This window comes from Cherax quadricarinatus, chromosome 18 (assembly GCF_038502225.1).
Source record: "Cherax quadricarinatus isolate ZL_2023a chromosome 18, ASM3850222v1, whole genome shotgun sequence".
NCBI lineage: Eukaryota > Metazoa > Arthropoda > Malacostraca > Decapoda > Parastacidae > Cherax > Cherax quadricarinatus.
The window spans coordinates 37,591,272-37,607,265 of NC_091309.1; the positions used below are offsets into that span (position 1 = coordinate 37,591,272).

Consider the following 15,994-nt stretch of genomic DNA (forward strand, 5'->3'; position numbering starts at 1 on the left):
ATTTGAGAATGCTTCTTCTGATAGAATTCAAACTTTCATCACTGGTGTATCGTGTTCAAGGAAAGGTTTGTATCGCTACTGAGCTGTACAAGTCTCACGAAAATTTTGCAGAAAGAAGAGAAAAAATATTTCGACACTCGCTACTGACTTTTTCCTTTCTGGGAATACTATACATTTTTTATAATTTTTGTACGATATATATTGATTTTTTATACAAATTTGTGTTGGGCAATAAAATCCTTATGTTCAGTTATTTAAAGTAATGAAAAACTTTCTTTAAAAAATATTTTTTTTTTATTGAGAAAGCCTTTCTCTGACACCCCATGTTTTTTTTTATAATATAATTATTTTTTTAACATACTGCTCGTCTCCCAGTATAAAGCTTTTCTTTTTACATTTAGTAATGTATATAGGAGAAGGGGGTTACTAGCCCCTTGTTCCCCGCATGACTTCCGGTGGGGAGATTCTTTTCCACTTCCCCAGGGAAATGAAACCAAATAGATAAGATCAAGAACTAAAAAAAAAAGAACAAAACTCAGATGGATGCTTATTCATTTACATGTACATGTAGTGTGACATAAGAGTAAGTAGAAGTAGCAAGATGTACCTATTTTCTTGTATATTTATGAAACAGAAAGAAAAGACACCAACAATCCTACCATTGTGTAAAACAATTACAGGTTTCCGTTTTCCACTCAGTTGGCAGTACTGTAGTACCTTCCTGGGTGATTGCTGTATGCCAACTTACTACATAATAAATATAAGGTAATGAACACTTACATTCCAAGGTAAATAATGTTTTAATTACTGCATAATTAATTAACAGGAAGGGTACTGCAGTGATCGTTTGAAGTGATACTGATGAGGAGCTTTTCATGGAGTATATACACCTGTAGTCATCAACACACACTCTAGCTAACTTAATTACAGTTTGCTGGGGTATATAAGAACCTGTCACGGCTACTACTTGTGTCTTGCAAGTACACACTCTCTGAGTCCCTCGTGGAGGAAGAACTTCAGGTAAGCTTCCACTGGTAACTCACAATGAAATGTACGTAGAGAAGCAGGCTCTTGCACAAGACTTCAGAAAAATTAAGGGTGTACACGAAATGAGAATACTGTTTTGTAAGGTGAGATCAAACAACAAGGATTTGGTGGCAGCTTTGGGGTGGTCCACCACTGTACTAATGTACATTCCAAAGCTCAAGAATGTGTGTGTTTGTAACCAAGTTGTTGCTGGATTATTCATAATGTTCTAGAAGTTATTTTACAGCTCTTTGCATAACTAGTAAGGCCTCACTTAGATTATGCTCCTCAGTTTTGGTCGCCATACTGTAGAAGGGATATAAATTCAGTGGAGAACATACAGAGAAGGATGATAAAGATGATCCACTGTATAAGGAACCTCCCATATGAAAATAGAATGAGAACCTTGAACCTTCACTCTCTTGAGGGATGTAGAATGAGAGGAGATACCACTGAACTATATCAATGGGTGATGCGCATACACAAAGGTCAGGAAGTCTGCCTGACCACTTCAAAATGCTATAACATAAAAAAGTACGTTGAGTTTTAATACTGTGAGAAGTTCTAGGTTATGGAGATCTTCAATAAATGGAACAGTTTTTCAGTGTTTTCTGTGATTTCACATGACGTGGGAAGGTTCCCTCAGGGTAAGTGTTCTATGACTTGGTCACAAAACTGTCACAGAATTCACCCCGAAAAGTCCCTCTTCCACGTCATCTGTTGAATCACTGATTTAGTTTGCACTTTTTGCCTCCAAAAACCACAATCATTGTTTTTATAGCACCTTGTTTTTTGCAAAGTCTTTGGGGGTTAAACATTCTTATATCGTTCCTATCTTCTTTCAGACATCTTTTTTTTTCTTGTAACAAGAGAATTGCGAACATTTAATCTATCATTGTCATCAGTGTCTCTTCCTCTGATTAAATACCGGAACTTCCTCCCCAGACTACATACTGGCACTTCCTCCACAGATTAAATAACAGGGTAATTAATTTTCTTCTCCCCCAATTTGCACCTTGACAAGGGTAGCAAATATATAAGATATAAGAAGCCATCAGTTTTATCAGAAGCGCGTCAGGCCTCTGGGCCAGATGCTGTGATGTATTTATCATTTCACTTGACTTGTTACTCGTATATTTGTTGCCCTTCTTCCTTCTGCTGCTGAGGACTACACTTGTGAGTCGAAGTGTAGAGTTTTATTTCCATTGCTCATATATATATATATATATATATATATATATATATATATATATATATATATATATATATATATATATATATATATATATATATTCGGCACAACATATATATATATATATATATATATATATATATATATATATATATATATATATATGTGTATATATATATATATTGCATGTCGTGCCGGATAGGTAAAACTTGAGAATTTGGCTTAAATAGCAACGCTCTTCTTGCCGAATAAGGAGGCAAGAGAAAATCTGTGCATGAAGTAATTTCGCAAAAATCATTTTGAACCTAACGAAGTAAATATATTTCATTGTGTTTGTTTATTATTAAATTAATGTAAACTCATCTAAAATATATTTAGTTGGATTAGGGTAAATTAAATTGCGCTTGTTATAATAAGGTTAGGTAAATTTTCTAAGGTTCTTTTGGTACAAAATTATTAATTTTTAAATTAACATAAATGAAAAAAATATATCTTTACACGTACAAGAGAAAATTTTACAAAGGACTTCATTGTAAATGAGTTCTTGTTAATTGACCAATTTTATCCATTCGTACGACATACTATATAATATGAAAAATGGATTTAGCTTGAATTATAATTTTGGCAGGTAGGAAATATTGATTTATTACTTAATAAGTAATAAATCAACATTTCTGTGACAATTTATCATCATATCCTGGAAAATAACAGTTATGTACAACCATAGTATATAACAGAAAATACGACCACACTTTATGAAAACATATAAAAATAAAAAAAAAATATATGTTAAAAAAAAAATACTATGTTAAAAAACGTAAAAGAAATTATGCTGTCATACTTGAATCTGGTTGTTGCTCTCTGAGACAAAACGCTGCATTGAAAATATACAGAAAACTAAATTTACCAAAAGAGGGTAAACTATAACACTAGCCAACAATTGTTGTGTGCTTCTTAAATGATACTTAATTCTTATGTGTTTTCATGTCTTAAATCCAAATATCACCTTGAAAAATGCTTATTGGCTATAGTTTTAAAGGTACGAGACATGTAATATTTGATGTCCAGCAATAGTCTGCAAGCATTCTTGTGCCCAATTTGCCCAGGTACCATTTTTCCATGGTTGAAATATCTTGGTGAAACTTTTCACCATGTTCGTCACTAACTGCCTCACAGTTCGCTGGAAAAAAGTCTAAATGTGAGTCCAAAAAGTGGATTTTAAGTGACATGTTACATGCCATGTTCTTGTAAGCCTTGATGAGATTTTCCACCAATTCTTCATAGTTACCTTCCTTTCTGTTTCCGAGAAATTCCTTCGCCACTAACCTGAATGCTTCCCAAGCAGCTTTCTCCTCCCCATGAAGGTCTGATTCTAAGTCACCATCATTAAGAAGCTCTCGAATCTGAGGACCATTGAAGACTCCCTCTCTTAGTGTCGCTCAGTGAGGGGAATTTTGATGTTAAATTCGTAAATCTCTGACCGGATTTGTCCGTAGCTTTTACAAAATTTTTCACAAGCCTCAGTTTTATGTGTAGTGGTGGTAGCAAAATCTTCTTTGGTTCAATGAGGTGGATGTTGAACATTTTTCATCCGAGGCTCCAATGACTGACGAGGTGGCCAGTCTCTCCTGATGTAGTGGGAACCTCTTGCACGGCTGTCCCATTTACATAAAAAGCAGCAGTAGCGGCAGTATACAAGTTTAAAATGTGTTTGGCTAAAAAAATTACCAACCTTTCACCTCAAAATATAAACTTGTACATCACTAACCACCTTCTATGACTGCTGGAACAATAATGAAGGTCAGTGAGACTGTGAGTGTGGTAAGAAACACACTGCCACAAGCCTGTTGGAACCTGTTGTGACACGTAGGTCTATATTGAAAAGTAAAACTAACAAACAATTTTAACCATGATATTTATTATCAGTGACCTAAAATTAGTTGGAAATTGCTACTCTGGTCTCGGAAGTATTTTGGTTGTTGACCAGTGTATAATTACTTCAGAGTCAATAAGTTACTTGAGGAATCATTATCTATGAGTCTAGGATTAAGTTGTTGGATAAATATGCTCTCTATTATGCTTAAATATATAAAAAAATATGTGGTTTAACAATATAGACTCAGTATATGATTATGAGATTCAGAATGAATTCTGATAGCTGACTGAGGTGGTTTGGACAGAGGAATATTGCTCCTGTTTGATAATTCCCTGTGTTTACAAACTCTTGCTTTAAAATTTAGGAAATATTTCTACATATCTAATATTACGACTGGAACAAGTAAATTGATGCACTAGTCTTGAGCAGTAACGGGCAGCAACAGGATCCACTAGTATGTAAGTTAACAAAAATGAATTGAAATTTAATTTGTGTGTGACCAGCGTTTAGTAATTTTGAGCATTGCTTCTTATATACCAGTAATTCGCACATAGGAGACAGAAACTTATGACGACGTTCTGGTGAGAGTTATCTATTGTCCCAGTAACGGTATTGTGAGTTTTTGTTCGTTCATTGCTTCCTAATGTAATTCAGATATGCACAAAATGGAAGTTTAATGTAGCGAACATCTTAAATAGTTGCAAAACAGCCACCATGGCGAAATGTTACATCTTAAAGACCTATTATTAAAGGTAACTGATGGAGAATTTATTTTCCAAAATAATTTCTGAATGACAATACAATTTACACACACACAAAAAATGAATCCAGTGTCTCTGAACACAGGGAGACGGCAGATGTGACAAGCACCATGAGGCAGAAATTAGCCAGGGGATTAAATAAAAATATTTAAAAATACATACTTAAAATATGCTAAACATGCACTTTTCCTTCAGTAATATATCGGAGACTTAGGAGAGTGAGATGAGAATTACGTGGGCGTGCTTGTGGATGGGCGTGTTGGGCGTCTCCACCGCCACTAATCTGAACAACTTGCCAGGCGAAGCAGCCGCGGTAAGTACATGCAGATGTAGACTGTCTGCATTTATGCCGTGAAATACATTGTCGTGATTTTTTGTTATTATGCCAGAATCCAACTGATAACATCTGAGATTACTTGCAGGTTTAGTAGGTCGCCCAAATGAAGTTATTTTCTAGCAGGTCGCCCAACTAAAGTTGATTTACCTTACCAGCAGGACGCCCAACCCTTCCAGCAAGACGCCCAACCCTTCCAGCAGGACGCCCAACCCTTCCAGCAGGACTCCCAACCCTTCCAGCAGGACGCCCAACCCTTCCAGCAGGACGCCCAGCCCTTCCAGCAAGACGTCCAATCCTTCCAGCAGGACGCCCAACCCTTCCAGCAGGACGCCCAACTGGCCAAGGATAATGAGTAAGTCAAAAGGAGGAATTAAGACACTGAAGGTGATGTCTGCTAGCCAAGGGCTTTTTCAATTCAATACAGAGAACCAAAGTATATGGAGTGTATACCGTGGATCATAGGTCTTGTATAGCGTGTAGGTGTAGAGTTAAGTGCTGGCTGTGTCTGGTCTGGAGAGGAGTCTGGCGAGAACTGAGATCATAAAAATGCTATGATGTTATTGGTAGTTGCAATAAGAGCAGATTCTAAACAACATCTATTGTGCTGGTCAGTTTCTTTGACGGCTAATTTTTACATTTTTGAGGTTTGCAGTTCAGAAGATGGTTGTGGGAGTTTCCATTTATAATGCAGGTGTTGCTCGACTCACGCCTTTGACATGCGTACGTGTGTTACCTAGACGTCTTCTCCACGTCAAGTTTGACGCACTTCACCACATGGGATGACAGGTGTATACATCAGTGTAATTCTCTTGTGTGTATCTCTTTGTTTTCCAAGTACTCGTGTGTGATGTTGGCTATACCGGCTTTACTCTTGGCAAAACAGAGATGAATGAAACATGGCTGGCCAGCAACACTAAGAATGTTTCTGGCGACTGTCCCTTTTCTGGTTGTATGGATAACTTTCTCACCTTTCCTAGTATATCGATGGTAGGATATGCTTTCAAGTACAATATGCAGTTTATGGCATTGTATTGATAACAAATTTTGTCCACTAGGGACGTTATTAGTTCATGTTCCTAGTGGACAGAATGTCTTCTCAATAAAATGCACCTAAGCTTTGTCAAGTTGTTACGGCTTGACAAAGCTCCCGGAGAGCGAAACGTTGCCAGAGTGAAATGTCACATTAGTTGCACTTGTGTCCTTTTCTAACATATTGCCGGCATTTCTACCAACATTAATACAGCGTCCTTTTGTCTAGAATCGTTACTGATGTGTGTTGGGGTACGTAGCTGTATTCTTCCTGGAGGAAAGCAGGGCTAAAGATCATATACGACCTCAAGTAGAGTCCTAAGAATGGTTGTTCAGTATATTTATAGATGGGGTTGAAAGAGAAGTGAATACTCGGGTGTTTGCAAGAGGTCTGGGGTTTAAAGATAAAGAATCTAACACAAAGTGAGAGTTGTCACAGTTGCTTTTTGCTGATGACACTGTGCTATTGGTAGATTCTGAAGAGAAGTTGCAGAGGTTGGTGGATGAGTTTGATAGGGTATGTAAAAGAAGGAAATTAAAAGTGAATGTAGGAAAAAGGTGATGAGAATAACAAAAAAAAAAAAAAATAGGTAGCGAAAGATTGGATATCAGATTGAAAGGAGTATGGAGGAGGTGAATGTAGTCAGATATTTGGGAGTGGACGTGTCAGCAGATGGGTTTATGAAAGATGAGGTGAGCCATAGAAATGACGAGGGGAAAAAGGTGAGTGGTGCTCTGAGGTGAATGTATGAAGCATAGGTTATGAATGATGGAACAAGGAGAAGGATGTCACGTCTGAAGGCAATGTGTTGTGTAAATATAATGTAACGAGATTAGGAAGATTTGGAGATTAGGAAGAGGTGCGGGATTACCAAAACTATTTTCCAGAGGGCTGAGGAGGGGTTACTGAGGTGGTTCGGACATGTAATGAGTATGGAACACAACAGAAGGATTTGGAGAGTGTATAAATCTGTAGTGGAGGGAAGGCGGGGTAGGGGTCGACCTAGGAAAGGTCGGAGGGAGGGGGTAAATGAGGTTTTATGTGCGAGGGGCTTGGACTTCCAGCAAGCATGCGTGAGCGTGTTATATAGGAGTGAATGGAGACAAATGGTTTTTAGACCTTGACGTGCTGTTGGAATGTGAGTAAGGTAACATTTATAAAGGGATTCCGGGGAAACCGGCAGACCGGACTTGAGTTCTGGAGGTGGGAAGTACAGTGTCTGCACTCTGAAGGAGGAGTGTTTATGTTGCAGTTTTATAAACTGTAGTGTAAGCGCGCCTCTGGCAAGACAGTGATGGAGTGAATGATAAAAGTTTTTCTTTTTCGGGTCACCCTGCCTTGGTGGGAAACGGCCGATGTGTTAATAAAATATTATAATATATATATATATATATATATATATATATATATATATATATATATATATATATATATATATATATAACTCTAAACTTATAATAAATTAATTCCTAACACCTAGTTTATATTTGCCTCATCATATCAGTAAAATGTTTAAGTTTCAAACACTCTAGTTTATCAAGGATCAGATAAACATAAATACTTACAGAATATAAGATAATAAACTATTTAAACATTCAAGACTTGGAGTTATACACTGTAGGTGTTGCGGCCACCCTGGGCAGACGCTACCATCAACACTTCTCTTACGTTACCTCACTTTTAACCTATATTCATCTGACCTCTCCTACCATAAGGTGTCTTAAGGAAACACAGTGTGTTTCCTTAAGACACCTTCTGTCCATGTTCACGACACCATGGTGTGGGTCGCATCCTGAGTGCAAAATTTACCTACTTTGCCCAAAATGCTCTGCATAACAAGGGGTTTGTATACCATGTACATGTACTTGTAAAAATATAGACTATTATTATTATTCCTACATTAATTCTAGTTACTCTACATTAGGCCTGAAGCCGCCACTCATAGAAAACCTTCTCTTAGTTAATTTTTGATCAGTTCCTGTATTTTACCTACAACCTGTCAGTGTCACTATACCAGCTTCATTATACTCAAGGAATTTACATTAATTCCTATCACAAGGATTAAAGTATTCTTGATTATTGGCACATATGTGAAATGCGGCCTTAATGACTTTCCTGCTTTGGTTTAACTTTAAATTTAGCTAACAAAACCCCGAAGTTGTAAGTCAGGAAAGAAGCAGATACACTGGTATCAATTTTTTTTTGTTTCCACAGAAAAAATCAGACGGAGGGAGGTGCTGTCAGACCCTCGCCAGGAACCTCCGCCGCTAGGTTAGTGTGTTACAAACAACTGAAGAAAATGTTCAATTTAATTTCTAACGAACTTTTGGTATAACTTACATATATACTTCTGCTATTTTTCAGTGCAACTGACAAAGTGCTGAATGATATTTACAGACAATAAAATCCTAAGAATGCATTTTTTCATTGCTAATCTGTAATATTCAAGGCCCAAGTAACTTCTCTCATACTCGGTTTAGGACATTATGGCTTCTCACAAACTGACACAACACACTTGGCTTAGAGTTTTGAAAATTTGATATCATTTGTGCGAGAACCGTTACGAATGATGGTGTCGAGGATACCCTTTGTTGCACACTCGTCTCTGAGAATGAAGCAGCGAAGTGAGAATTCCCCCCTCCTCCTCCCACACACACACCACATTAAGAGCTGTTAGGCTTGCCCGTTGGACGTCCGGCTTTCTCCTGTCTTCGTGTCTAACATACTAAACACCGTTCACCGGTCCTTCTCGGGCCACATAATGACACGAGTGTACATTGTATGTATACTGAAATGCGTTAAGCTAAATGATATGTTGCAGGCCCAGAGACTGTGCTGACCATCTGATTCGTGGCTCCACCACAAGCGGCATCTATGAGGTCTACCCCTTCACGTGAGTAGCCACACCAGACTCCCACTCTCTCTGCTAGGAATTATTAACTGTTATTCAGTAAGAGTATTTCCTGTTAACAATCAGTCGAGTACCAGTAGCAACTTTGTATTGGGAATAGCAACACCACTACACTCAGCGTTAATGTTCGCTAGATGACGACTCGACAGCAACACCAGCTCCAGAAACCACACATTCACTCGTGTCTACTAATTACAGTTAGTTGTTCCTTTCCTTAGATCTTGTTAAATTAAGCCTCAACATTTGAGTTAGTCCAGTTGAACACTATAATAATACGAGTCTATAATGTACGTGATCTTTCACATTCCCCTTTCCTACAGATGCACTTGCAGCCAGCCGGTGAAAGTGTGGTGTGACATGGAGACAGACGGAGGCGGCTGGACCGTCTTCTTGAACCGCCAGAAGCAAACTACCCAGGAGAACTTTAACAGAACGTGGGCCGAGTACAAAGAGGGCTTTGGTAACCTCAGCGGGGAATACTATCTAGGTAAAATTGTATTCATACTATGCTGACTGATGTGAACGTGTTAATACATAGTTTAATACCTTAAACACTACACGCTATTATGCTAGTAAAGACATATCTAAACACACTTTTAATGTAAACTTTATCACTATTTAAGAGTTGTCCTTCACACTGCAGGTAACGAATTCCTGTACAAACTGACGGCGAGACAAGACTTCGCCTTCCGTCTTGACTTGGAATACCAGACTAGCGGAAATAAATACTACACTTACTCGAATGTCAGAGTTGACAACGAAGCAAGCAGGTGAGCTGGAAAGTAAACTACATCAGCTGGGAATCTTTACATCTGAATAATTAGTAGTAATATATCTTAAGGGGAAATGCTAGACCAACAGGGGGGATTTAGCACCTTAGGAACGGCAGGTAATCAGGTTTGATCAGACTGAAAAAAATGATAGTTCTAGTTCCTTGGATCACGAAACTGGCAAGAAGAAAAGGAATCAAATTTTCAGCAACTGAAGCATCTTTTTCCACCATGGTGAACGACACACCATTCTGATACGTGGTTGGCAGGTCAACCTGGCACATGGTTGGCAGGTCAACCTGGCACATGGTTGGCAGGTCAACCTGCCACATGGTTGGCAGGTCAACCTGGCACATGGTTGGCAGGTCAACCTGGCACATGGTTGGCAGGTCATCCTGCCACATAGTTGGCAGGTCATCCTGCCCATGGTTTTCCTTTTACATGGATGCTGTGTGATATGTGTCAGTAGAGCTCTGACCTGTATCAGTAGCGAGCTGACCTGTATCAGTAGCGAGCTGACTTGTATCAGCAGCGAGCTGACTTGTATCAGTAGCGAGCTGACTTGTATCAGTAGCGAGCTGACTTGTATCAGTAGCGAGCTGACTTGTATCAGCAGCGAGCTGACTTGTATCAATAGCGAGCTGACTTGTATCAGTAGCGAGCTGACTTGTATCGGTAGCGAGCTGACTTGTATCAGCAGCGAGCTGACTTGTATCAGCAGCGAACTGACTTGTATCAGCAGCGAGCTGACTTGTATCAGTAGCGAGCTGACTTGTATCAGCAGCGAGCTGACTTGTATGAGGAGCAAGTTGACCTGTATGGTGTGAGGATACTCCTTGTTAGCTTTCTGTGAACGGAACCAACACTGTCTTCTCTGGAGCAGCTTCACCAGGAAGTGAAGAAGGAAGAGCAGGAAGCTGTCAGAGATATACTGGAACTGACTAACTGAACCTGAACTTATCCAATTTGATCATTATTATAATCATAACTAAGCGCTAAACCCACAAGGGTCATACAGCCCTGTTATCCAATCTGAATTCATTATCTCGAGTTCTTTCTTGGAAGGATATCTCTAAAACCTTGTTCATGTCTCCCTTACTTATGCCCGAGGCCTGGTCATGGACGGGACCGCGGGGGCGTTGACACCTGAGACACTCTTCCAGGTATTCTCCAGGTATCTTCCACTTATATACTTGAGTCATGTCTCCTCACAATTCTACGTCCTGCAGGAGAATGTATGTTAAGGGATCTCAATGTATGACTCACGAAATCGTAATGACACGGTTGCAAACAAACCATACCACGGGTGCGGTTTGAACCCGCGGTCAGAGAGTCTCAGAACTCCAGTGGCTAACGGGACGGTCTGGAGTTTTGAGACTCTCTGACCGCTGGTTCAAACCCCACTCGTGGTATGGTTTGATCTCAGTCTATCTTCGTATGAAAGAATTACTGTGCAATGGATTAATTTTATCATTGTTCTCTCTTTGTTGTCCAATGAATTTATATCCATTCACTAGTATGGAGATCAGAAATGAACTGCATAATCCAGTCACTGTGTAATTTGTTAATCGTCTAAATCTGACCGAAACGTTATCATAAGTTTCAATGTCCTAAGTTAGAGTTATTTGTGTATATACTGGCAGTATATACTGCCAATATATACTGCCAATATATAAGCACCAATCTTCCTGCCTGTACTTAAGAGTCTTCAAGACCACAGTGCTCATCACCTGCTCTTAGGCTGAGGGACTGATTACCAGGCTTCACATTATGTCCTTGTATTGTACTGATAAAACCACTGGATGGCGAAACATCTACAATGAAGATACCCAAATGTTGCACACGTGTCTAATTCTTCATAATTGTGGGTATTGTATACTATTTGGTAAGTGAATGTCTGCTAAAAGCATAAATTTACCCAATTCACTGATACAGACAAGATTCTTGATCCAAGGAATTGGAACTACGTTTACCTTGCATGGATGAAACCTAATTACCTCGCATTTCCTAGACGCAGAATGACGTTCACAGGGTTTTGCCTTTCCCGATTAATAGAGATAATCACTAATACAGATTTCGATGATTCATTGGTGAAGACAAAACTTTGACTAACAGGAGTTACAATGCAAAAATAAACACATAAGCAGCATAATATGAACCTTTATTGACAACGTGGGCGAAACTATTGTCAATAAAGGATCACATTATACTGCTTATGTGCTTATTTTTCCATTTTGTCGGTATTTTATACCATTTACTTCCAGGAGTTACAATATTAACTGTTTCTTCACTACAGATACAGGTTGACTTCACATGGACACTCGTCTGGTACTGTGTCCAGCAACTGTTTCCACTTAGGCTATTACGGCTTCACTACTTATGACAATTATAACGTCAATAGCATTGGTAAGATTATCAACTTTGCTTCTGAAGACAACGTTTGTTATACACTAATGCTAAGATGATTAACAATGAGAAATGATCAGAGTACGGCGCAGGTTGTTATACACTAATGCTTAGATGATTAACAAACAATGAGAAATGATCAGAGTACGGCGCAGGTTGTTATACACTAATGCTTAGATGATTAACAAACAATGAGAAATGATCAGAGTACGGCGCAGGTTCTCGCATAACACAGTTAATACAGAAATAAGTAGAACCTCAGCCATTTACAATAAACAATGAGAAATGATCAGAGTACGGCGCAGGTTCTCGCATAACACAGTTAATACAGAAATAAGTGGAACCTCAGCCATTTACAATAAAAAAAAAACAGAGATGAATACTGTATAGAGAAGTTTGAAATGAGTTTGTAGACTAAATGCGTAACCAACAGGTAGAATATTTGTCCTATAGCACGCCAAAAGCTGTTGAAATCCCTAGACTTATGCTAAAATATTTACCATTAACTTGAATGGGATAAGAAAGATCACCAGAAGAACCAGCCTGACAAAATCTGTTGCTGATAATCTGAGAAAAAACTAAATGTTTAAGGTACTTCAGTTTTTGTATTAAAAAGGGACTGAGATTTTTGTAGAGACAGAAGAGATAATTTGATCATAGTTAAAAGAAGTGCATTGGTAGCGTTTTTCAGAAAAAAGTTAAGCAAGAACATATTTCTTATATAGCTTTAGGGTAGAAAATAAAGAATCTTGACGATACCATTTCATGATGTTCAATGCTAATCAGTATTTATAAGACGAATAAGATCTGGGGTTGATCAGAGTTAAAACGGAAGGACCAGGAAGACTAGAATCATTCATTACAGATTCATAAAATATTGGTAGTATTATCAGTAATAACAACATACAGAACATAAGAATGGAGAAACAGCAGACACACAGACACATATACAGATACATCATGTTCTGAGCAGCAGTTTCCTAGTGTCGCTGTCCTCTGCAGATCTCTCCTAGAAATCGTTCAATATATTCTCTGCGCTGTTAAGTACAACTTATGTAAAATGAAGTGTGGTTAACGATTTTATAACAACTAAAACAATTCCTCTGCTCTCATGTTGTGTGTGTATATGTCGTGTCGAATAGGTAAAATTGGTCAGTTAGCAAGAACTCGTTTAAAATGTAGTTCTTTCTAAAATTTTCTCTTATACGTTTAGACATTTTTTTCAAATATGTTAATGTAAAAATATTAATAATTTTGGATCAAAAGAACCTTAGAAAACTCAACCTTTTCATAACAAGCGCAATTTAATTTAGCCTAATTCAGCTAAATATATTTTAGATACGTTTACAATAATTTAATAATAAACAAACACAATGAAATATATTTTTTTAGTTAGGTTCACAATGATTTTTGCGAAATTATTGCATACACAAATTTTCGCTTGCCTTATTCGGCAAGAAGAGCGTTGATATTTAAGCTCAAATTGCAAGCTTTATTTATTCAGCACGACATTTGTATATATGTATATTTTTTTCAACAAACCGGCCGTATCCCACCAAGGCAGGGTGGCCCAAAAAGGAAAACAAAAGTTTCTCTTCTTATATTTAGTAATATACAGGAGAAGGGGTTACTAGCCCCTTGCTCCCGGCATTTTAGTCGCCTCTTACAACACGCATAGCTTACGGAGGAAGAATTCTGTTCCACTTCCCCATGGAGATAAGAGGAAATAAACAAGAATAAGAACTTGAAAGAAAATAGAAGAAAACCCAGAGTAGTGTGTATATATATGTTTGTACATGTATGTGTAGTGTGACCTAAGTGTAAGTAGAAGTAGCAAGACGTACCTGAAATCTTGCATGTTTATGAAACAGACAAAAGACACCAGGAATCCTACCATCATGTTAAACAATTACAGGCTTTCGTTTTACACTCACTTGGCAGGACGGTAGTACCTCCCTGGGTGGTTGCTGTCTACCAACCTATTACATATATATATATATATATATATAGATATATATATATATATATATATATATATATATATATATATATATATATATATATATATATATAATCTTTCTTTCTTTCTTTCAACACACCGGCCGTATCCCACCGAGGCGGGGTGGCCCAAAAGAAAAAACCAAAGTTTCTCCTTTCAAATTTAGTAATATATAATCTAGCAATAATAATCTCAGTGATTTGTTCAGCAAAGACCTCATTTAAAACTGCACTGTCGACTGTTTAACAGAATTCCATTCCTCTCAGTTATACGTCTTCTTACTGTGCCCAGAAAATATACCTAATTCAGCAGTAATGACCTCTGTGAGTGCTTCGGATGACTTTTTTTGAGACAGTGGCCCATTTTATTTATATTTTGTATTTTGTAGGAAAATCTTGTGAATTTGTCTATCTCATCCATAGGGAACTGCTCATCAGCTATAGGTGGCGGCTGGTGGTACTATAGCGGCTGCCTCTACGGTAACCCTACGTCATCTTACAACCAGGGCCTCAACTACACTTGCTATTACTCCACTTCAATTGTCACCAAGCTGCAGGTGAAGATCAGACCCTCCGTCTGCGACACTGCCTCCAAGACTGTCTACATCAACTCCAAGAACTGCAACAGCTGTCAGTCGTCTTATAACTGATACGAGAGCAGTGTGAAACATGACCATGTGAAACGTGACCACAAGCAACGAGCGTGATGCACAACCATGAGTGACTTATGCACGACCATGTGTGTAACGCACGACCACGAGTCATTGATGTCAGCTAGGCCTGTATACCTTGTTCATGTATTTGTTTACCTTGTTCATGTATTTGTTTACCTTGTTCATGTATTTGTTTACCTTGTTCATATATTTGTTTACCTTGTTCATGTATTTGTTTACCTTGTTCATATATTTGTTTACCTTGTTCATGTATTTGTTTACCTTGTACATGTACTTGTATATATTGAACATAATAATGTAACGCATGACCACAAGTGTGACGCACGACCACGAGTGACAGTTATGAAGCACAAACTGCAGTACCACTACATCTTTCTCTCCTGGGAAGAAGTGTGGAATATCTTTCCATTTTAACTCACAACTGGTAAATGAACACGAAATAACTGTTCGAGTATGAACCAAAGATTTGTTCCAGTTTCAGCACGTGAAAGAACAAATCAGAAGAAGGAACACGATCCATTAGGTCCCACAACACCTGGACAACCCGGCTGAGAGAGAACAGTTTCTCTCACTGTCAGTTTTACTTTCAATAATTATAAATCAAGGTTACTGCAGCTGTTGTATTGAAGCCAACCTATTTGTTTTACTGAATATATTGTATTTGCAGCATCCTACTTGGTTTTTAATTCCCCCCTCATTCTTTTAAGTTAGAATGAACACGAGTATGCAGAGGTCATAACAACTCTGCGGTAATCATAATAGTAGTTACATGAGAATCCAAAAATTCCGAGAATCTGCACTAACAAGAAGGTATTTATTGCCAACAGAAAGAGCATAATAGATATGTAATCTAGACCGCTGTTTTCTTGTCCATAGCTATTACAACCCAGGGACAATAAGGCCTGTTATCCTGGGTGTAAAGGGGAGCAAGGAGCAGAACAAACACAGTTGAATGACTTTGAAATATATTTTCCCTCACCAAGAGTAATGTGGATATTTACAGATATGTACAC

At 38.1% G+C, this 15,994-nt stretch overlaps 1 protein-coding gene across 2 annotated transcripts; it reads left to right on the top strand.

Annotated features, from left to right (window-relative positions):
- Window positions 1-885: 885 nt before the first annotated feature.
- LOC128689492 (fibrinogen-like protein A) lies at window positions 886-15,655 on the top strand. 2 transcript variants are annotated; one of them, XM_053777848.2, is made up of 9 exons: window positions 886-1,020; window positions 5,051-5,168; window positions 5,348-5,544; window positions 8,437-8,493; window positions 9,044-9,115; window positions 9,454-9,620; window positions 9,777-9,903; window positions 12,200-12,309; window positions 14,731-15,655. In XM_053777848.2, the coding sequence occupies exons 2-9, from the start codon at window positions 5,079-5,081 to the stop codon at window positions 14,955-14,957; spliced, it is 1,047 nt and encodes a 348-aa protein (XP_053633823.1). In that variant the 5' UTR covers window positions 886-1,020; window positions 5,051-5,078; the 3' UTR covers window positions 14,958-15,655. The 2 variants fall into 2 exon arrangements, with proteins under 2 accessions (XP_053633823.1, XP_053633824.1); XM_053777849.2 differs by having other exon boundaries at window positions 5,351-5,544.
- Window positions 15,656-15,994: the final 339 nt, after the last annotated feature.

Bases quoted from the DNA above. Each gene is read 5' to 3' on its own strand.
- LOC128689492 (XM_053777848.2), top strand. From the start codon at position 5,079: ATGAGAATTACGTGGGCGTGCTTGTGGATGGGCGTGTTGGGCGTCTCC. The intron at 5,545-8,436 runs GTAAGTCAAAAG...TTGTTTCCACAG, and splicing joins CAACTGGCCAAGGATAATGA to AAAAAATCAGACGGAGGGAG. The intron at 9,904-12,199 runs GTGAGCTGGAAA...TCTTCACTACAG, and splicing joins GTTGACAACGAAGCAAGCAG to ATACAGGTTGACTTCACATG.